We start from the raw sequence: 24,002 nt of genomic DNA, 5'->3' as shown, positions 1-24,002 counted from the left end.
ATCCAGGAAAGGAGACAGAGTGATGCTGCATGTCAGTCTCAGTCTGTGCTATTATTGGAGTAAAACAGGTTGAAACCAGACTGACACATGCTGCTGTCCATCTAGGACACTGGAATAACTGTACCAGGCTACAGTTATTTTTAGATTGCTTCATTTTGTTATGAACAAGAGCCAAACTAGGCATGAGCATAGTGCTACACCCCCTCATCCCACTGAGTTACCACACTACTTCAGATGCCTTCACTTTTCATCCACAAAATAACTGAACGTGTGTAGAGTACATGAGAATCTAAAATAGTGTTAACACTGAAGCAGACAATCTGCTGTTGCATTCAACTGTACCTTCACACATTTTAGGATTAGAGGCACCAAAAGCAAACACTGAATGCATAGCATCAGCAGGAGAGCTAGGGTTTAAAGACAAGCCCATAGTTCATTCAGTATTCAACTTTTTTGTAGTTTAAGAGTTCTGTAAGTTAGAGGCTCAATACCACCAATCTGCAGTTTAGCCTGTGATGCTGGTGACTCATACTACCCTGTCCCGGCTCCCTCCTGGGGAAGAGTTTTCCAAGGAGCTGGTTCTTGCATGTCAGCCTAACTAAATATTCGATTTAGCTAATTTCACTATTTGTTTACTTCTGAACCATTGAAAAGTAGGAGATTCTCCATCTCAAAGCTTTTAGGTCCTTCTTGCTCATCTTTAGGGCTAGCATTGCTTTTTCATTGTTTTGTTGTGCTGGAATCTTGAACCAACACACAGTTAACCTAGTTACAGAAGTCTGACAAAAAACAAACTGCCAAGATAAACACTCCTACTCCTTTTCATCCAAAGCCTTAAGCCTTGGGTTTAACCTTGTATTTCACTTAAGCACACAAGCCAAAACTCAGGCTGGGTACTTCCAAGTGTCTCCTTTTATTCCTGTTTTTTGAATGGTATCTGACTTTTTCCTCCATCTTACACTAGGAATAGTCTGAGTACTCAGTTTTGTCGTCCTACAACAGTTCAACTGTTTAGCTCCTTTCAGTGCTCCAGTTAGAGCAAACTGAGCAGAACAGTTCTGCTTGTGTGCCCCATGACTGTCAGCCTTCTGAAGTCTAGCAAAGTCACAGAAGTATTATATGACAAAGGAACAATATTTTTATACCTCTTAAAAGATTATGCAGTCTCCTACTACTGTTGGAACACTATAATACATTAAGAACCTGGACCAAAGTCCTGGAGTGCAAGGGGAGCTTGCCATAGCTTTAAAAAAACCCCTAGAAATGGGTATCTATCTTAGCACCAGCACTTGCATTACCAATTAGTATCTGTTAACCTTGTACCACTGAAGCAAACTGAACATAAGCCAGACTGATAAAGAGCTTTTGTTCTGGCAAACATAAGGAACTCCTAACACTTTCCCTATGTTTTGGGAAGTTTTACTTCAAGCTGTACAGCTGTCCTAGGGAATCTCTGTATTACCTTCTACACTGAGGCAACAGCTATTATCAAGTAAGAGTTAGAACCTTTGCCCTGAAGAACCTGGCTACATGAGTTCTGGGACCAGAACAATGGTTTAAACCCCTTGTTTCTTTTACACTACACAAGCAGTTTCTGTGCTTAGTCTGGTGCTGATTTTTACATTAGAACTGCTAATCCCAAGAACAAAAATGGAAGCATTTACTACTACTGCGTGTCTTTCTAGGAATACGTCTGCCTACAATAGTACTGCTTGGCTGCCAACCCTTGTTTGGCACCAATCCATACCTGAGAGTAGAGGCTAATCCTTCCTTTCCTTAGAGCACCTGCTTCTAGCAGTAAGCAATACAGTGTCTGAAACCTAGCCAAAAGGCAGACTTAATTCCAGAAGTACTGCTCTAAGATAATTAAACTTCACATCCACAAAGACTGAAAATTGGCTTGAATACGCATGTTTTAGGAGTCCAAGAATCTGTTACTTGCCTGAAGTTGCTGCTGGCGTAATGTACTCATAAGTTGCAGGCATGAAGACAACTAGAGCCAGAGGCTGGATACCGTGGTTTAAGTTATCAGTTACTCAGAGCAAAATGGTTGGGTTGCCACTTTTATTGACCAAATGGTAACAGACAAAGGCTAAAGAGCTGCAGCCTTTAAGAAGAGCTGTCAGAGCAACATAGGAACCAGATATTTCCCCCCGCCTGGAAGAGAACCTACTTACCGAAACTCTGCTGTTGCTGTGAAGGATTCATGCTCTGTTATTGAGAAGACTAGAAGAAACCCTTCCCCACTACGGAAATAGTTATCTCTGATAGCTGCATAATCCTCCTGTCCTGCTGTGTCCAGAATGTCTATCTGAACTTCTTCACCATCCAGAACTACTTTCTTTCTGTAGCTGTCAGCCTTGGTAGGTTCATAGTCTTCTACAAACTGAAGATAAGAAAGGGATTAATGTTTAGAATTACTGTCAAACAGTCTCAGTATTTGTCCGTATCCATTCTCTTCCACTTCAGTGACATTTAAAATCCCAAAAACCTTCTCATAATTCAGTCAGCTACTAAGTTCCACCACTTTTTTTAGTTTTACTATAAAAAGCAAATTATTTAAGCACTTAATACATCAAAGAGACAGTCTGCCTAGTCAAGAGAAACTGTCTTGCTATGTGAAACACCATTCAGCAATTTCAGCACAATTTAAGGGACAAAGATACAGTATGAGCTACCAGCAACCTGATGGCATTATCTAGATCTCCCACTTCAAGAAAAAGTATTTGAGTGCATTTCAGGTACAGGTATCTGAAGCTTCAACAGGTGTAGATGACAGCATCCAGCTGCTGAACATGAAAACCTGCTCCATAATTACACAGGCACATACTTTAGTCCATTCAATACTGACAGACCCACAAAGCCACTGCCAGTTCAACTTGTCGTTCTGTGTGACAGCACATGTCCAACATAGGCTCCTTACCTTTCCACCTCCTTTCTCTCAGCCTCAAACTACAACAAAAGGCTGTGCCATGAGCCTGATTAAGCTGGCTGGCCTTCACTAATGACTATGTCACCTGTTTAGATACTCACATCACTACAGTATGTGTGGACAGCCTATAGATAAATACTAACTTCTGAATTACAGAATCATGCATTCCTTCACATACTAGTCTGGATTGTCTGATCTAGCTTCCTGTATACCAGTACGAAAGAATTCATTCTATGAACATGCCTACTTCATCATCTAGCTCAGAATGAGCTAGAATGATTACTTCTGACTTCAACCTTAACTGGCCTAAAAGAAACTGCAACAAAATTGAAGTCAATGCCAACTGGTAACAGCCTCTGTACACTCAGACAAGCACATGCACATTATGCATGTCTTTTGAAGACTGTTCTTTCACTAATAAGCATCAATTTTGTCACTCTTAGCCAGAGATGTTCCCAGAGGGCACCCTTCCCAGATTCCCACATTCTTCTCCCGCCAGTCAGGTCATCAGGTCTTTTGCTACTTACATTTAGTTCCCCTGTCCTACTGAAAAAGTTTAGTAAGCTGTATCCATTGGTGCTTTAGAGAAGCTGAACCAAAGCTACTTACCTCATCATACATAAATTGAAGAGTGAGTGCAGATTTGCCCACACCTCCACTGCCAACCATAATTACTTTATGGAGGACCAGGGAACTCTGGTTCTTGCTCTTGCTGGCAGCCATTATCCTGCTTGCCACAAATGAAAGGCCAGGCAACCAATTAGATCTGCAGACAGAAGAAACAGTCACCATCCATGACATTGGTGACATCATGGTAGCATGCAGGTAAAGCATCTCACTAGTGCTGAAAGACTGGATTAAAACCCTGCCCAGCAAGCCTGAAGAATGGGCCATTTCAATGTACTGGCAAGCAAACCATGTCACTGATGTCTAAAGTACGAGTAGGAACAAGGTATTAAAACAAATACCTTCTATTTGTGACAACAGTACCATTAATAAAAGTGCCAAAGGTTTCTCAAAGCAGCTACTAGCTGAACAAGCTGTTCTTATTTGTAAACTCATCCTACATGACTGCTATCTAGAGCAGTTTCCAAAAAACAAACAAAACACTTTCTCAAACAACATGAAATTAAATGTTTTTTATTGTTCTTGTTATAAGGCTTTACACCTTTCTAAAATATTTCTTTCATGTTGATGCAGCTTAGTTTCAGCCTGGAAGCAGAGCTATACCTTAGATCTGCTTATAGACAGAAAGATGACTTTTTATCTCCTCTCTACGTAGGCTAAGAAAAAAGCAGAGGTACACAGTAAATTTTGGCAGGAACAAGTTGCAAAAGCTTCCAGCAGAAAGTCTTATGACATGGCATTAGCATTTATTTTACACTCTGCCTGCCTTTCGATGCTGCAAATCTAATTTGCTTTTGGGAAAAAAATGAAATCCTGCTTTACTGCAAGAAATTCTCAGTTCCTATTCTTCTCCTGATGTTGCAAAGCCATAAAAGAGTAAGCTTCAATAAACAAGTACTAGTTAACAAGCCTCTGTTTGTATGTTATGCAAACCAAGTAATTCAGTGCTGGCGATCTCTGAAAAATAATACTGCTTTTTTTTTTTAAAGAGTAGCTGGACACAATAGTTGTGACAAACAAGCATCACCTGCCACACTGATTAGCACAGAGCAGCACCTCTAAGAACAGCACATTGGGGACAAAAGTAGAAGTGACTGATACAAAAAGATGTGTCACCAGTCAGGATTCCCACACAGAAAAAACCAAAGATGTGTAATTCCAGACACATGATGGCTATAAGGAAGATGCTAGGATAGCAACACCTGTGTCCTCACAGCACAACAACTAAGGGCCCCAGCTGTTCATATCCTGGTAGAGTGCTGTAAGGAGAACAGCAGACCATTCAGGAAACACTGCTATGGAAAGTGGCTATACCAGCCTTGATTTATAGCAGCACCCACTATTCCAGAAGCACAGAAGCAACAGGCCTACCAAGAGTCTCAAATTTGCCTGGATATGATTACTCCTGAAAGACACTGGAACTGCCACACCACACCATCAAGTTCTACTGGATGGAAATACAAGGCCTACAGTAGAAGTTATAGAGTACTATATTGGAAAAAAACTTCAAGATAACTAGCTGCCCTAAACAAAATTAACTAGGGACTAAGGGATTGTCAACCTAAAACCACACCACAGGATTATTTAGCCTGGAAAGGACCTTTGGATGTTGTCCAGTCCAAACCTCTCCCTTAAAGCAGTTTGCTCCAAGCAATCCAGTTTGTGCCCTGAGTTTTGAGGTTGATAATTCCATGACCAGTCTGGGCAACCTGCCCTGGGGTACACTGATGGTAAAGATTTTTCCCCCTTGTCATTACTCGATGTTCTGAAAAGCAACAAATCAAACTAAGTTTTCACTGACTACTGCATACAAGAACAAACATGCCAACAATCAAGAAGTGCCCTCAGGACAGCATTTTCAAACATCTCAGCAGTAGTATTTTTCCATACAGAGTATTTTACTCACACCTGTTTGCTACACACATATAGTACAGGAATGCAAATCAATCATCTTTAAGTCTTCATTCTGGGATAAAAACTGGTAAGTGAAGACAGATATTTTCCTCTGGTAATCTTCTATATTATGTTATACATCAGCTCCCTCATCCAGGACACTCCCTAGTACAGAAATGGCATGCGACAACTCCTACTTCTCAGAGATTCTCCCTGTACAACACAAACACATATTTGTGTTGGGGACAGTGAATTCAGCCATTACCTTAGAGAGTCCAAACCAGACGAGGACTGCAAGCTTGATTTTTAGTTCTTAGTCACCAGAGAGGCAAGGGGGGGAGGAGAACAGAGCTCCCTGCCAGGGGAGTGTGGAGAAAACTAGGAGAACACAAGTAGCATCTGAACTCCAGAAGCTGTTGCTAAAAGGCTTTCTTTGGTTACAGTCCACATGTTCTACAGATGATAAACTAGAATTCAGCTTGCTTGGACAGAGACACTCAAGGCACAAGAGCTACAGATTGACTACACAATGAGATAGTTTGGGGACTTTAAGTGTTCCAGTAATAACACAGCTTGCTCTTAATAAGTTGTAGGGAAGTTTATTTTGTCCTAGTTCAAGACTAGTCTGGCTTTGACAGTAGTAGCTAAGCTGCTTTCTGGAGAAGCCAGGTGACCCTTAGCAACTTCTCAGTGTTATTGTTACTGGTTTTAACCTTTGAGTATTGCTTTAACAAGCATCCTAAGGTTGTAACTGCTGTGTTATCTAACACAAAGCTTTCAAGTTAAACATTTTTCTGACAACACAAACTTAGTGCTGCTGCCTATTAAGTTGCCCTAAGACCACTGTGCTATGCAACTGCAATAAAAAGATTTACCAACAGCCAAGAGAGACGATAGCAACTTTCTCCCTCCTGTCAATACAGATACCACATTTTTACCTGGTCATATTAAAGGAATAGCTGCCTTTTAGGTAAAACACTGACCAACTTAATCCAGTACAAGCTCATCATAGAGGTAAATGGAGAGACTATTTAAATCCTTCCTTCTCCATCCCTCCTCAACATCAGCCAGTAGAAACTGCAAGGTCAGCCTTACAGTATTACCTGACTTGTACCCAAAACATAATATTAAACAAAATCCATCCAATAGCATACAAATTTACAGTTTGATTACATCTAAAGCTAGCCCAGCTCTTAATGGCCAAGGTACTTGACCTTCCCTGCAGAGCTGTTACAAGTACCACTCAAATCTTTTAGAGTATCAACACTACATGAACCCTCTGAATGCAGGAGTCTGCTCACAACACAACCCCTATGTTGTATGCCCTCGGTGAAATCCTGGAAGCTTCACACAAGGCATCTCTTTGGTGGCAACAGAGGGAGCATGGCCCCCTCCAGCCCCAGAACAGCCAGGCAGTACAGAACAAGGCAAGGCTGAAGCCGTGTGGCACAGGATTGACACAGGCAATATCAGTGCAGAAATACCAGTGTTTACAAAACAACAGGCTAATAGCCCATCATTGGTTCAGAAAGGGGCATGGTGAAGTTTTAGCAGGAATACTCTAATAAAAAAAAAAACAAGAGAAGTCATTGGAGCCATCTGTTTGTTTACTTGCATTTCCACCTCTGCAGCTCAAGAAACAGTTTGCACAGAATGGTTCAAAGCTCACATCTAACAGTTCCTTGAGATTAAAAAAAAAATACAATTAACACAAGTGGAAGCTCTCTCCTCAGTCATCTCGAAGTAGACAAGGATGAATTTTCATACCATTCTGCAGATCAAGCATCCTTGAGGCAGTCAAGGCACTGACATTAACTCATCTGTTCCTTACAGAAAAGGAAGTCTTGGGAAACAAAAACCAACTCGCAAAAAAGTAGCAGTGTCTAGAAGAACCTGTGATGACTGCAGTTGCTTTTAAAACATTATTCAATTCCCTTCAGTTTAAGGGAATGTAAATTTAAGGCCAAGAGTCTTAATAGTCAGAGCGGGCTCTTCAGCAGATGTAAGTGTCCAGACAAGTCACCTAATTCCGTGATAAGTATTCCCTCCTCTCCCATATTGCTCTTTACTTGCTGGAAAGCAAACTGTACCCAAACAAAATTTACCCTCTTCTGACAGGAAGAGAAGAAATGCAGTCAATGGCAGCCAGTCAATCTGTTTAACTTCAGTCTGTCATTTTACCCTCAGCTTTAATGACACTATGTTGAACTTTGTGGGGTAAGTGCCATAAGCTGTAAAAAAACCTTCTGAAAGATTTTTTGGGGGGGGAGGTTTCTTCTGGTTACAGTTCATCCTGCTTCAAAATAAAGTGCTAGACAGAGCCCAGGTCAGAGCATAAACTTTTTCAGGCAGTCTTTCATCTCTAAGAAATTAGAAGTAATTACCTGCTTCATCTACTTTAAAAGACAAGGATTAAGCCATTGACTTGATAACTCTGGATTTGTTTTATAATAGGTTACACAAACCCATATGCACAATAGGAGCTTTATGGCACTTGTGAAAGATGCTCTTCAGACCAAGAAATGAAGGTTACACCAGCAGACAGGCTGGCCACATGAAGTACAGCAAGATCTACAAATCAAACCACAGCAGTTACTAAAAAGCTGTTTTGAGTTAGACTTCTGAAGATCTGTACTTGGCCACAGGACTAACAAAACCATGCCACCCTCAATATAAGAAATTTAACCCTAAGCTCACCAACTATTTCAGCCTTCCCTTGTCTTACTTGTTTAGATTATAACTTCTCCAGGTTAACTAAAGCCTCCTGCTGTAGAGAAACCTGCACAATGTTGTGTCATTCTTGGCTGGTCCCTCAAAACTGAGCACTTCAAGGCATTTGTTTATAAAGAGCTTCATAAACTCCAAACTTAAGCATCAGTTCGCTATTTCTCCACCCTCTCCTCAGCCTAAACAGTTAAACTGTTCAGAACATTGTTAACAAACAGGGTTGGTTTACCTAACACCAAGATTCAGAGACCATTACTGCATAACTACATGTATTTCAAACCAGACTGCACTTTTACATCCCTTTTTACTTCACCTGCATTAAGACCCCACAGTTGTACAGTCACTTAAAGAAAGAAAAAAAGCACTTGTCACTTCACAAGACAGGAACCCATTTTGCTACAGCCCATGCAAATACATAGAAGAAAAAAACATGAGAAACTTCACTAAGTCTATCTGTTTTCCAGTAAATATTCTGTTACTACAATAAAAAAATTCTAGATCCCTCCAAGGGCTTTAATTGGAATGGCTTCTTGTTCTTCCAATTCAGTTTGAGATTTAAAACTGAAATAAAGCTCGAAGCTCAAAATTGCTGAGATCAGCCCTTGTTCTCTCACTGTGCAGCTGATATCTTTGGACATTTCTTTTCATTGCTATCCTGCCACTGAAAGCAGCCATTCTTTGGATTTTAAAACGGGATTCTAGAAACCCTCAGCCCAATAGCTTGACAGAAGAGCTTTGTTAAACCCTTCAGATACCTACTTTTAAAGGAAAATCTGGGTATTCAACCTATTAAAGACTTAAATATGATGTCATCAAAAGCAAGCACAGAAAGGACAAGGTTTTGCAACAGTATTTAGTGATCCTCATTTATCAGAATACGAATTAGAGGCTTTGAGGTGTTTGGTTCTGTGATATGCTCACAAGAATGCAGTCACAGAAATTCCCTGGATCACAAAACTAATTAACAATCTCACTGAGCTATGAACTGTAAGAGCTCCTCAGCTGTTCTGAGGCTATCCAGAAAACATTTAAGTACTGAAATTCCATTAGCTTTCAATGGACTGTAAATGCTCCAACTGGTAATTCAACTATAAAAACCCAGTTCATTTGAGATTAAGTGGCATATTTAATGCTACTGAAAATTTTAGGATATGCAGGCTAAAAATAAAAATACTACTCTATCTTCCTTTGCTGTGCCAAAATCTTACCTCTTGGCATGTCTCCAGTTACTGCTTTTCAAGCTAAACAGAGATTATGATGTGTTTGGCAGAAATTCCTGCTTGGGATATCTTTGTGTCCTTCCCCATGTACTGCTGAGTGTTTCTACCTTCCCAGTTGTGGCTACAGATTTTTCTGGGCCACGCTTAATCAGATCAAGGAATTCATTCAGCTTGAGATATCTCGCACAGCAGGTTGGGGCAGCAGTTTCACAGCCCCCACTTATATCACCTAATGCTGCTATCGCCATCCTCCACCTATCATGGTCCCCTCTCCCTTGCCCCTGGCTGTTCAAGCCCATCTCCTCCTGCAGGAGAGCCATTCCGCATGGCTGACTGGGTCTGCCAGTCAGATCAGCAAGGCCACATGCCTCAGTGCCAATGTGAGGGAAGAAAAACAGTTTGTACAACTGAGGCCAAAGAAGGTAGAACTGTACCAGCCAAAAGGTTACTGGTATTGCTGCAGAAACAGGGAAGTTCCCTAATCCTGTTCACACTATGCTCCTGAGACAAGTGTGCTGGTGCAGCTGACACCCTGCTGCAGTGTCCGGGCTGAGCACTGGAGTGAAACCCAAGCCTGAAATTTGCTTTTAGTAGTCAGGCATTTTCTCTCTGTGCAAGATCTATTAGTAGACTTGCAGTTGCAAAAATAAGGGCACTGGACAGGAAACTAGAAATGGATTTGGAAAACTTAAATACTTTATAACATCAGGAGGAAAAGTAAGAATTTAGGGCAAGGAACTACCTTACTCTGTACCCATGAATGGTATACTCTTTATAGACTGGATCCTTGTTGGAAGAAGTGGCAACAGCCATACCCCTAAATATTACAGGAAAAACTGCAGAATGAATACATTCTTTACTTGATACACTGAAAGTTACAAGCTTACATTTCACTAGTTTCAATCAATTAGAATTAGTTAGTAATTCCACCCAAAACCCAGAATTGTATGTACATTTAAAGACATCGGCTGTCACAACTAATCTATACATACACTGCTAGTTAACAGACACAAGAAGCAAGCCCAAGACAAGTAAGTTCACAGTGTTGCAGCAGTTTAAGGTTAAACCAGAACCTAAAGCCAGACCATGATTATTCCCCATCTTCTACAAGGCTGGGGAAAGGATAAGCACAGACTGAGGAACAGTTTTAATTCAGGAATTGTATTTAATCAAATTAATCTGATTGGAGTGTTAGCTTCCAGAAGACTGCAGCCTGTATGATGAACTTGTACTGCAGGACAGTCCCTAAGACTTGCTCATCTGGGGCATACCATATGCAGTTTAAAAGCAGTATTTTTAATTTACTTGTAGTCAGGAGTCCTCCCTGCATGCATGAGGAAGTAAGCATTCCACACTAGGACCCAGAAATCACACTAAAATATTCTAACACTATCAATAACATCAGACATCCAGCCACTGGATGCCAGCCAGTTAAGATTAAGAATCCCTACTAGTGATCCTAAGTCTTCATACCGTATCTTACTTTTCACTATTCCACACATTTGCATGCAAAGTCACCTTCAGCTCTCCACTTAGATTAAAATTATTTAATAAGATCAAGTGATCTTTAGAAGAGTAGACTTACTATACAAAGACTTCCATTATTTTTCTCACATATACAGTTATGAAGAATAAGATCATGAAGAACAGGAGATTCCCAGATACCTTGCTACTTTAACTGATCATTACCCTAGCAACCTACAAAGTCTAGCACACTGTTCTTTGCAATAGGTTATAGACAGACTTGGACAACCCCACCTTTTAAGGCTATCTTCAGATCCAGGTCACCAGAACAGTGATCTATTTTAACTATGAAATACCTGTATATACTCAGCACGTTCCCCCCATCATCCTTGTCAAGCACAGCCCAACTTTGCTTATGAGTTAGAGAGATGCATCATTATAACTTAGAAAGCAAATCTGACAGCAGCAGGCATTTACTTACTAGATAAAATTCTTAAGTATATGCCCTCTTACAACATTCAGTAGAGGACCATTCTAGATTATTCATTACAAATAAATAGCCAATATCTTACTTGTTACCAGTAATTTCAAGGTAATAACCTTGCTTAGAATAATCTTGATGTCCAACAAAAACTGGAACTAAATCCTATCCAAGTCTGCAGCAAGGATGCTCATTTGAATGCAGCCTTCAAAGACTTAGTCACAGGAAGGACTCAATCTGGTCAGTCTGAGCATCAGTTTAAAGCAACCTTTTTAAACTAAAGTCATATCTTATGCTGAATACAGGCATATGCATACATATCCCTGTTCCTAAGGGACTTAAATATCTGGGTTTTTTTTAGAATTCCCTTAGAGTGGAAGAAAAATAGCAGAGTAACTTGTTTCTGATGAGTAGCTAAGTGAAGAAGAAAAAGGACTGCCCTTAAATAGTACTTTTAAGGCACTGCAGCACCCAAAAAAAATCACTTATATCTATGTTTGACTAAATAAGGTTGCAAAGGTCATGATACAAAGTTAATACTCTTAACAGCCAGGTAACAACTGTATCAAGAAATTGTCATTGCATGTAGGCATCCCAACACAGTACTGTTCTGCAACACTGCAGTCACATGCAGTCCATAAAGCTCTTGCAAGTCATCTTAATTAGAGCTTGAATACAGACACTAGAATGCAAGCCTTATTTCTGCTGCTTCATTTTGGTCTTGAGGCATCTTTACACAGATCTGTATAAAATCCCCATTTCATTACAATCATTCTATTTTTGTCACAGGCACAGAGTGTTTAGGTAGGCCTCTCCATTCCCCAGCCCAATAAAGCAGTGCCTGTTTTTCCCCTTAGTCTTTATAAATACAAAGACCATTCAACCAACAAAAGGAGGAATCGTAGAAGGCAGCATTAAAGAGACTATTATAATAAGAGGACAGAGTTACACAAAAGCCTTTCCAATTTACTACCAAGCTAAGACTATGTTATGATACCAAGTTGATTCCTGCTTAAAGAAAACACACAGCTTATCTCAAAATTGAGCCCAATAAGTGAGAATGCAGCTACTTGGTTGTGCAGTAATACATTTGTACAACTGCAATCTGCTAGTCACCTACGTAAGTGGTTCTAAGTGGACAGATGACACTAATCCAAGTATGTTTGTACTAAATGCTTGTATACTGTGTTGTGGTTTAACCCCAGTCAGCAGCCAAGCACCACACAGCCGCTCCCTCACTCCCCGTCCCATCCCCCTACTCCCGGTGGGATGGGGAGGAGAATCGGGAAAGAAGGCAGAACTCATGGGTTGAGATAAGAACAGTTTAATAACTAAATACAAATATTAACAATAATGAAATATAATAATAGTAATGAAAAGGAATATAACAAAAAAAAGGGGGGGGGGAAGCAAAAATAACCCCAGTGATGCACAATGCAATTGCTCACCACCCGCTGACCGATGCCAGAGCCACGATCTGCCCCTCCTGGCGAACTTCCCCCTGTTTATATACTGGGTATGACATTCCATGGTATGGAATACCCCGTTGGCTAGTTCGGGTCAGCTGCCCCGGCCATGCTCCCTCCCAGCTTCTTGCACACCTGCTTGCTGGCAGAGCATGGGAAACTGGAAAGTCCTTGGCTTAAGATAAGCACTACTTAGCAACAACTAAAACATCAGCGTGTTATCAACAGTATTCTCACACTAAATCCAAAACACAGCACTGCACCAGCTACTAAGAAGAGAGTTAACTCTGTCCCAGCCAAAACCAGGACAACTGAATGCATACAAACCATTGGAAATACCTGCAAGAACAGAAGCTAATGGTTGTATCCACTGCTGTTCCACTTTATCTACTGAACCATACTATTCACAAGGTCAGCTCCTCTAGGATATGATGCATGAAAATAGTCTACAGCGTGCTGTACCCCTACAGTCATTAGGTGAGTCATCTCTACCCAGACTTCCTCATGGAGGAAGGAGATAAACTGGCAGTTTCCCCTACAGGATTCCTTATAGATCCTAATGGGGATCAGAAAAAACAGACAATGTAATGGTGGGAAAACTGCCAATACTCCAGCATGCATCAACTTTCCAGGGAGAGTACCATGAAAATCTCTGTTAACAAGCCAACTGTAACATTGCTCAGTTTGTATTCGTGCCGCTACAATGTCAGAAAATGCAACTCATGACTCTACCAAGGCACAGAGACCTTACATGACACTGTGCCTCTGTGCCTTTCAGAGATCATCACTATTTGAAAGCTTGAATTTCTGTCCTGGATGCCATATCAGCTCCAGTGACACTGACAAACACATGAGGAAGAGACAACAGCAACAAGGCAGAGAGATCTAGAATCACCCCTCCTGATAAGTACCCGAGCAGTCTGGTCCCCACAACATTGCCAATGAGAACAGTCATCCTTTTAGACCAGTAAGGATATTGCACAACAGGTATCTTTGAGAACTAAGAGGCTACCACACTTGAGAATCTTTGTAAAACAACTTAAAGCACTGTTTATAGAATACTCTGCCTTTTAGAGCTGGGTTACTCCATTTACTTTTGCACTCTGAACTAATCAAAGTGAAAGTGTCCTTTTAAGTTCACAGAAGCTGTGCAGCAACTGGGGCCATGTTTAGTAGGTTTCTTACCTGTTCTGGTCTTTTAAGGCTTTTGATGTTGTTTTCTACAGATGGTGTGGGCCTTTGAGATTAACAGCATGGTAGAATTGCAGTTTTAATGTTATAGCTGTCCTTTTAGATTCTAATAGTAGCCTTGCATCCTGCTTGCTTCATTGGGTGCAACCCACCAACTCTGCCATGTTATTGTAGCATCTTGTCACTCAGGTATCTGTCCCATGTCAACAGTGATGAACTAGATAAGCACAAAATATGCTGCTTCCCTTCCCTAACTAGTAGCATCACTTCTCTTCACCAGAAGAGATAGCAGGTGCATCAGGCTCACAAGCATTACACACCCCTGCAATGAGGGCATGCAGCACCACCCTAAAGTGAAGTTTCTCCTGAGAGGTGAGGTACCTCAGGGAAGGTCCCAGTCCACCACAGTCCCCCTAAACTCTAGCGCAAAAAGTTTAGTATTTAGTTACTAAATAAACTAAAGGTAGTTACAGGTCACTGCAATACAGTTATTAAAATTGCCTCACTGTTTCACAGATAGCACACAGGAGCATCATAGCTATTTTTTTCCCCATAAAACTCTATATAAGAAACCACCATCCCATTTTACATATTACGCAGTGCAGAGCAACTAGCAGATTGTACATAGCACCAAGCAGAATATACTCTTTATTTCAAAAAGATAGTGTTACCTGGAAGTGGAAGTCATAAGACACTAGTGCCATTACAGCTAAAACCACTTCTGTAGGGAGATATCTAGCCAGACCTCTCCAAGTACTTTCAGGAAGCCTCCAGGTCTAGTATTAATGCCCAGAAGACACACTGCAGACAGACTATAGAAGAGAAGGATCTACCACACTGCTCTTATCCTAGCAAGAACTTGCCAGGAAACTTGACAAATCTTCTACAAGCACAAAGACTGAGGTAATACCATTAATCAGTATTACTATGGTAAGAGTTTGTCACTGTGGTGGTAACTGTCAAGTTGCCTAATTACTTAGGGTGAATGACAACACCATCCCACACTAGTCAATTAGGCTCATACCAAAAAAGCAACACTCAGGCAACAGAATTGTACAACAGCCTCACCCCCATTGACTTGCAAAGCATATTTCACCTATGCTTGCTTTGAAAGCTCATCCATGCAGAAGCATGCTCATCTTCAATACACAGCATACACCAAGTCTACCAAACCACTGGTAAGAGATAGTGACATGCTTCAGATGGTTAATCTAATACTGATTTTTAATCAGATCTCTGGGAATATAACAAATACAATAGAGAAGTCAAATATCTCAGCTTACGCTACGTCTTAAGTGGCACACTAGAGTTCAAAATAACCTAAGATTCAAATCCTACATCACTACAAGGTTACAACATGGTTTCCGTTACTTCAGTGGATAACCTGCAGCTGTATAATCTACAAGGAAGTTGCCACTAACATTGATCTAGCAAATTCCAACAAATACCAATCCAGCCATCAGCATGCTACAGAGCTGCAGGATTTAGTTCTTCAGCTCTCATGAAATGTTACCCAGCCAGTTTCCTCCCCTCATACCGCCCCAATCCTTGAGCTGTCAGAGCTAGCCCACTGGTCTTGCAAATATGGCACAAGACACTGCAGACAGGCCACAAGCTGCTACCACTGCTCCCCCAGAAGATGGATCTCGCTAGATCATGCTGTCTTCAGTTTCCCCAGTGAACTGGATGTCTGGGATAAATTAGAAGTCCAAACACTATTTAGTTTGGCTTAGGTACTACCAGCAGAAGCAACTGTCCCTACCCATACAATTACATTCCTTGCTCCTAAACTGGACATGTGAACATGAGATGCTAACTTCATTTGGGCAAATGTAAGCCACTGTTGTGCTCACATTTGATGGAGGTAGGCGAGTAATAAACCCCTACTCTGAGTTTACTCTTAACCATGGAGTCCCACCTCCCCAGGGGCACTGAGGAATCACCTCCCTGTAGCTTCTGAAAGTACTTCCACTATTTTAAGCACTTAACTGAAGGGTTCACAGATGTATACCATGAGTCACTAAGCTCCCTCAATCAGGCACACCACACAAGTGCCAAACACTGAACCTTTTCCCCATCTTTCAACCAATGCATTTGCATCACACAAAGCAACAACAGTGACATTTAGTACTTCAGATAATTACTAGTTATCCATGATTCAGCTGCTGTGTTAAGTCACCTTTAAACAGATTTCTTCACTCCAGTTTCCCCAGTCAGGAAGACTGAATACCATACCAAGGTATTCTGCACATACAAGAAGCTACCTTTCTACTGGACTAAGAACAGATGTTTTCAATAACAAAATGCATGTAGTTTTCCAGTCTACTATATTCATATACTTTATATCAAAGCCAAAAGCAGTATTTCTATCTTTAAATAGAAACTGGATTATTACACCAGTACAGGGGTCACATGCAATTTTGGTATCCATGCTTTAAGTGCAAAGTTCATAAAACTAAAAAGCTGTGGAGAGTTTCCCTTAAGGGAGAAGTGTTATCCTTGGTCTCCCTCATGGAGAGTGCTCTGCCTACCACTATAAAAGCATTTACAGCCAAACACATGCTCCCCAACCACAGAGCCTCCAGAGTGCTGTAGAAGGAAGAGTGGCACAATGTAACATGCTTGTTGATAACTCTGGTTTTGGGTGGCAGACTGTTAACTCAGAACCACTTGACTTCAACACAGAGAAATCAGTACACATTTAGTTCAGGACACTTCCCTTTATGACCTAGCAAGTGACAGGTCACATGAAAATACTGAACCAATGCAGAGTATAAAATATACATTTATCCTTGTGTGCTCTTTGAGACATTTCCTCTCTCCACAGAGCACATTACCAGAATAAAAAACCCTACTATTCTGATACACAGCCAGCTCATCTCATAGCTCTCAGGCCTTTCCTGGGAAGTCAGCACAACACAGTGCTTCTGTGCACTAATGCATGCAGCACAGGGAACAAACAGGAGACGCTGGGGGTCTGTGTGTAGCTGCAGGGGTCAGCCTCACCAGGATCACAGAGATGAGCTGGGATAGCTTTCATGGTTAGAGTGCTGCAGTGGATGGCTACAGGCTCTTTAGCACAGACAGGCCAGGAAGGCAAGGCAGGAGAGTTGACCTTACCATGAGAAAAGCAGGAATGCATAAAGCTCTACCTAGGGATGGATGATGAGCTAGTTTATGGGACAGGATTAGCACAGTCAGCAGGAGGGCTGGACTAGACAGTCTCTAGAAGTGTCTTCCAGCCTCAGCAACTCTACAATTCAAGTCTGTGCCCCAGCAATACAGTTGCTACAAGTCTTATTTGTAGGGAGTCTGTGGAAGTGGAAGGCCTATTTGACAACTTGCACAAGTAGTACAACAGAGAAACTTACAGCAAGTCCTTCATGACTAACACTTAATTAGAAACCTTAACTAATATTTATTTACAAGAGTAAAATAGCTATCATCTGATGAGCATGCCTCCTACTATTAGAAGACAGTTGTGAACACTTAAGGAAAGGGAATTGGACAAGATCACTACTTGATCCCTGTTTTACAAACTAAATTAAGATAAAGATGTACAGTATCACCACCGGTCAGCCTACTTATGTCTAATAATTTTTTGAATTAGTTTCCTTCCATTATAGCTTCAGAACAGATTCAACCCATAAAGCCTGCTTTGATTTTAGTTTGCCTTATAAAACAGACTTAAAAGTAAATTCTCAATGAGCTTGCAGAATTGTTTAAAAAATTAAATTGCTTCCTAAAATGTGTTTTGAAAATGAGAAAGTAGAATGAGAAATAGCACCAGCTTCAAGCGCACATTCCTGTCTTTTGAAAGACCATTTCCTTAAACTGCTTGGGTAGTCTATTTTATGATATGGTAGATAAAAGCAGAAGGCTGCCATAAAAGTCAGTCAGTGATACTTCTTGGTGACTACACTAATGAGAATTCCTTACCTACCCAAAATGGGATCTCACAGTAAGCCAAGAACACTAAATAGCAGAAGAGTACCATCATAGGGAGGAGTGTCTTACTGCAGCAGCAGTTTAGTGGAAAGGCTGCATCAGAGATCACCACATACTTTAGAATTAGATCATTGTAATCAGGGAGCAGCTTCCTCAATTAGCAAAACCACCTCTTTTCTGGAAAGTTGAGGCAACTGGCACACAGCTTGATCTAAAAACACTTCACTTGTTAAATGTCTGCTTTAGAGTGGCACCCAAGACAGTGCCCTGCTGAGCAGGGTAGCACTAACTTTATAAACCAACTCCTTTAAAAGAGCCACTTTAGTTAGTATTCTGCAACATGGAGTCCAGAGTTCAGGTAGCTCCTACAGTTACACTTTTAAAGTGCTTTGTCATGTTTTGAGTATAATCCTGTAATGCAGTACTCTATTATAGTCTTATCTGTAAGGTGGGAATTTTTTTTTTGTTAAACCTGTGATTTAAGCCACTAGCTTGCAAAAACTGTCATCAATATTAAATCTAAATTAGAAACATTCTTTAACATGTCCATCTACATGAACAAAACCATGCCCAAAGTTGGGGCTAAGCCTAGGTCTCCAGTACTCTTCTGAAGAATGACCTTTTTCACTACAGGTAAAGATACCTACAGAAAGAGCTAGAAACCAGAGAAATCACAGCACCTGCATAACTCAGCATGTTCTCAGTTTTCCAGTTCTACGCTTTGACTACAGATTAGTTCTGCCACATTCCAAATTAAAGAAGAACATATTAAAAACTCCAGTTTCATCGCACTTTTAGTGGCCTAAAATATTTCATATTAATCACATCAACCGACAGCAACACTAATTCACAAAGTAACAGTTGACAGGATTAAAGCTTTAACAAATGCTTATAATCCCAGGATCAATTTTTCAGTCTTTGATTTGTGATTCTGCAAAGATTCCTACTCAGGACTGCATTTCCATTAAGTCTCACATTCCTGTAATCAACCATTATTTGCTCCTTTCTCATCCACTTCGGCAAACATTAGGAAGGCCATGAGCTCAGGGTCCCATATAAAACAGTTGCAAGTGACTGTTCCAAGCAAGCACTTTGTCACCATAAAGATTCAAGTAGCTACTTACACAGCAGCCTAAATAACATTCTCACATTACATGACTTGATGACTCTCATTTTGACAGGTCCTGAAAAAACACATTTGCACATCTCAAGCACAGGAGACAAAACAGATCCTCTAATATTACTATTAAAGCAGTATTTGGAAGAACATGAAGAGACAAAGCATGAGTTATATAGACTTATCTTGCTTAAATGACAAGACAACTTGATATTTCTGGGGCAGGCATGGATAAAAGTTGCTTAGTCCTGTTTAATGGGCTAAAAGGAGCTACCAACAAAATCATTGCTCTTTGGCAGCTATTAACAAGTACTTTTAAAATATCTCTTCTGTAGCCTCTTATCAACAGGCAGTTATCAATTGTATCATAGAACAAAAGGTGCAAAATTGATTATTACCACTAGGAGAGTAAAACAGCCAAGCTTGTTTGCTGACCTTGCTGCTCCATGCAATAGCAGGTAACAAGCAATGGAACCTTATCACCACTGCTCAATGGTGGTGCAGAATAGTTACCAGAGACATGGGGGTGGAAGGTGGATGAAGAGAGGAAACCTAAAGAACAGAAGGTTTTTAATCAGGATAGTACTTCCAAGTCAAGACAGAAAGAGTTTGAGAATATAGTTGCTATCTAACCTGGCTGATAATTAGGATCAGCACCTTTCATAAGTCAGTCATGCAAAAGTTACCTGAAGGCAGGCACACAGGGTGTGAAAAGCAGCAAGCACCCATGTTTATCTACTTCTGTGGCCTCCCCAGGCACTGTCTTTCACTCAAATCCCCCAGAGACCACTACTCCCATCCCGAGTTGTTTACTCCAGGCACAAGACACCTACGGTCAGTTAGGCACTGTTTGTCTTGATACCACTACGCACTTGCATTCCCATGAATGCTTACTGCCTGCACAGCTGTCATGAGAAACAGGCTCCTTCAGTACCTCTGCTAAGAGAGGCCATTAATTCAGATGAATTCATTGTATAATAGAAAGCAATTCACTTGATCAGTCATGTGGAGTTTGAATGTAGTTAATAAGAAATTATCAAGTTAAACTTAAAGTGCAAGTATCCACCACATGGAAAGTGAACAGTTTACAAAGCAACAGGACAAGAACAAACTACGAACCAGATTCCCAAATCACGATGTTAGGGCTTGTTCTGCTACATCACTTGGCCACTTCTGCTCTGTTCACAGGACAGTTCTGTTGCTTGTGAAGCCTAGACCCCAACACTTCCCAGAGAAGCAAGCCATTTTATCCAGCATTTGGTCAAATAACAGTTGGTGCTTAATCAGTTAAGTTGCAGCTGAAAAAACTTGAAGCCTGAAAGAGGCATTAGATCACAGAATCTATATATCATCCAGGATTTCAGCGTACACATCCGAGTTGTCTAGGCAGTGTCCCATCATTACTGCCTTGATTTGATCAAAATGTCTCAACTGCTCTTCTATCCAGATATCCAGTACCACTGCACTGACAATTAGAGACAAGTTTGAGAGTTTTAAAGGGTGACCAAGAAAGGGTATTGTCTGGTCAAGTTAAGCTTTCAGTTAACAGTTTTTGTAAACTATTCCAGCTAAATCTTTAAACTAGACATTCCTCTGCAGCATATACATAACACCACTGAAAATAGGTCAGCTTCACTTTTCTCCAGGCATGCAAAACAGAATCAAGTTGGCCTACTCCAAAAGGTGTACAACAAACAATCTACTACTAAAAATCTAATATAAGAAACTTATTTACAGGAGCAGTCTGAAAGCTTCTCTATTCCTTAAATAAAATATTTAATACAGGAAGTAAGTGCAAAAACTTTTACCATGGTAAATTGATATCATCTGATCATAAGCAATCATCTAAGTTCAATATACAGTGGTCAGAAGTGATTAAAGCAGAAAATAAAACTTTTAACAAGCCTGCTATAAGTGAATAAGCTGTAAAGATGCTATCGCCAAGTAAGATTGAGCTGTTGCTATTAATTTCTCTATAATAAAGCTATTTTCAGCCTTCAAGCAAATTACTTGCAAGAACCACAAGCCTGGTTCCCAGTTGTTAGTTCCTCTCAGCTTTGACAACTTCAGTTGGGGGGGACAGAGTTTAAGGCAGCTAAAAAAAAAAAAGACAGCTTTTCCTGAAAATCATGGCTCTGAGGACACCCTTGAACAGACAGGCACTTCCCTCCCCCTCACAAGAGAAACAAGGATCTCAGAACTATAGAAGTAATGTTTGGACAGTTCAACAAATAAAAGAGCTATCCAACTGCAGACTTAAGCTCTGAAAAAGGCAAGGATGATCCTAGTGCAGGCAGAGTCTCCCTGCTCCCTTTCCCCCATGAAAACATCCAGGGGTAGTCAAGACTAAGTCTTCTACTCTAGGATCAGAACTGATTCAACAGAACTCCAGCAGAAAGACCGAGTTAGGCCTCCACCAGCTGTTCAGGGAGCACATCTGGGCTGCTCTGTCTCACCATCTCTCTCCCTGCCCTTCTCCAGCTAAGGTCATGCTCAGGCACCACCTTCCTCCTCCTCCAAGATCTACATCGTTAAGGCTGCAGGGAGAATAAAGAGTAGCACAGAGAGAACCTGGCCAGACAAAACAAGATCCCTCAGAAACTTCTGGTTCAGCTGAGACCGATAGCATCTCAAACCCTCCGTTTATCTCGCAGAGATGAAACGTTATCACTTATCCCAGGGCAGCCAAGGGAAGGCAGAGAAGCCTGCACAGAAGGAATTCGCCAGAGAAATTAACACTCAAGGCCAGCTTCTCCTCGCCCTTTCCCTCCCCCGAGTCCCACTTGTAGATACAAGTCACAGCATCCACCCAGCTGCGATGACTCCACCTCAGCCCCAACGCCACCGGGACGCAGCAGAAGTAGCCAAACCCACGAGAGAGGGGCTGCAGCGCAGCGGAGCCTCACCTCCCATTCCGGCTCCCACGCAGGCCCGAGGGACACAGGCTACACGCGAGGCACCTCTTCCCCCCACACACACCCCCAAAGCTTTCCGATGGCCGAGGAACCGCGTCCCGGGGTAGGAGAAGCCGCCGTGCTCCCCTCGCCCCACACACCCGAGAAGGAGGGGGCTGCCCCGCACCCCCGGGTGACACCTCCCCTCCCTCTCCACAGAACGGGAAGGAACGGGAAGGAGGGGGCCTACGGACCCAGACCCGCTCAGGCCGCGGCCAGGACCCGGCGGCTCCCGCCTCCCCTCATCGAGGGACCGGGGCCGGGACAGCCGAGCTCCCGACCACCCCGAGGCGGGGGCCGGGGTCGCTCCGAGGCACCCTCCCCTTCTCCCTCTCACCTGGGGGCTAAGACCCGGCTCCGCGCGGCGGCTCCAGCCCGGTGCCCGGCTCCGCTTTAACCGCCGCCGCCGCCCCCCGCGCTCTCATTGGGGTGCCGCCGCCCGCGCGCCCCCGCCGCGCACTTCCGCCCTCGCCGGCGCCGTTCCCGCCGGACCCGGCTCCCCCGCGAGCGCGCGCCCGCCCGACCCGGCACCGCCTCCTCCACCCGCCCGCCCGGCGGTCACGTGGCTCTCTCGGGCCAATCGGCGTGGGAGGCGGGGCGGGGCGGCGAGGTGGCGGTTGACGCTGAGGCGGAGGCTGTGCCCGGAGGTGGGCGCACGTCTCGGCTACAGCGGTTGTCGGCCGGGTGTGCGGAGGCGGGTTTGGGCTGCTGAGAGGGATCCCGTCCTGCTAAGGGAGCCGCCAAAGAGCAGCAGGAAAGGGCTGCCCACCCCGCTGCTGCTTCTGTCTGTGAGGGAAAGGGGCCTGTGGGGAGCCGCTGTAACGTCGGTTCCCCCTACAGTCCTGTAGAGAGCCCCGCTGGGAGGCTGAGTCCGTAAACCCTACAGGCTCTGTTTTGACCCAAAAGAAGTTAGGAAGGGCTCTGTCTTAAATACCTCACGTATTTTAGTGCAAATTCTACTGATGGATGCAGAAATTAATAATTCTGAGATCAGAAGGCAAAGGAATGGAAACGTCCCTGCTTCTCCTCATAAGTGTTGAGGGTGCTGGGTGTTTTATTAAATCACTGTACTGCAATACTGTCGTGTGTGTGCAGCACGGAGCAGTTTTAACTGCTCAGGAAAAAAAAAAATGGCTATTACTATATTTGCTGCAATTCTTTTTTCAAATCTTGATCTGTCCCCAAATCTAAATTCTCTCTGGCCAATTCTGTTACTAATCACAGAGTCAGGCACAGCTGTCTTGCCAGTTACAAAGGAAAACCTACCTTTTCTCTCTGCTTTAATTTGATTAATTTTTCGACATTTAAATGTCGACCTATTTAAATTCCACACACTGAAGTTAGAGTGAATATCTAGGGTAAAATTCTTCCTTCTAGAAAAACAGTGCTTTGCATGATAACACCCACATTGGGAAACAATGAAGTCATTATTACCACTGATCTCTGGGGCTTCAGATCCTCTGGGACAAAAGTAATAGGTTAAGTAGTTGTGTTAACACCTGCTTTCACATTGGGCCTTTTTGCAGCCTCCTACAGAAGAGAAAGGGAAAGAATTAATACCTCTATCCATTGATGGCTGGGTGAAATTGTATTTTGAAGTTGGAGAGCATTATAAAGGCCTGTCACTTAAAGTAAATGGGGGGGGGGGGGGAAAGCAATCCAGCTTTATGAAAGTGATAGGTGAAACAATGGCCTATTGCCAAAACAAAATGAGGAGGAGGAGGAATTGGAAAGAGATTTACTATAATCTGTAATTTCACGGTTGGCAAAAAATGCCAGAAATTGGAAAAAAGAAGTTACAGAGGCAGAAAAAAGTAGGTGTATGGCTCTGAGAAACAGCTGAGTACTTCAGGACTGCATGAAAAGGAAGTATCTTCTGAATTTCTCCCATCTTGAAGGAAACCAAGTTTTCTACATTGTTTGTAAGTAAACAGGATTGACATCATCCTTGCATCATCATCAGTTTCTCCTCCTAACTCAAG

General features: G+C 42.2%; 1 protein-coding gene across 2 annotated transcripts in view; it reads right to left on the bottom strand.

Moving 5' to 3' along the window:
- RALB (RAS like proto-oncogene B) overlaps positions 1 to 24,002 on the bottom strand; it is a 56,108-nt gene that overhangs the window by 7,528 nt on the left and 24,578 nt on the right. Inside the window, exons 1-3 of one of the 2 annotated variants that reach the window (XM_050899823.1) lie at positions 22,358 to 22,434; positions 3,542 to 3,698; positions 2,178 to 2,386 (exon numbers count right to left, since the gene is read on the bottom strand). In XM_050899823.1, coding sequence (XP_050755780.1) covers positions 2,178 to 2,386; positions 3,542 to 3,655 — 323 coding nt within the window. In that variant the 5' untranslated portion in view covers positions 3,656 to 3,698; positions 22,358 to 22,434. Of the gene's footprint in view, positions 1 to 2,177; positions 2,387 to 3,541; positions 3,699 to 22,357; positions 22,435 to 24,002 lie in introns of those variants that run through there. The other variant, XM_050899824.1, reaches the window with a different exon arrangement.

Source organism: Gymnogyps californianus, chromosome 7 (assembly GCF_018139145.2).
Source record: "Gymnogyps californianus isolate 813 chromosome 7, ASM1813914v2, whole genome shotgun sequence".
NCBI classification, from domain to species: domain Eukaryota; kingdom Metazoa; phylum Chordata; class Aves; order Accipitriformes; family Cathartidae; genus Gymnogyps; species Gymnogyps californianus.
Note: the sequence above shows the minus strand (reverse complement) of the source record. Positions and strands in the feature narration are given on the sequence as shown.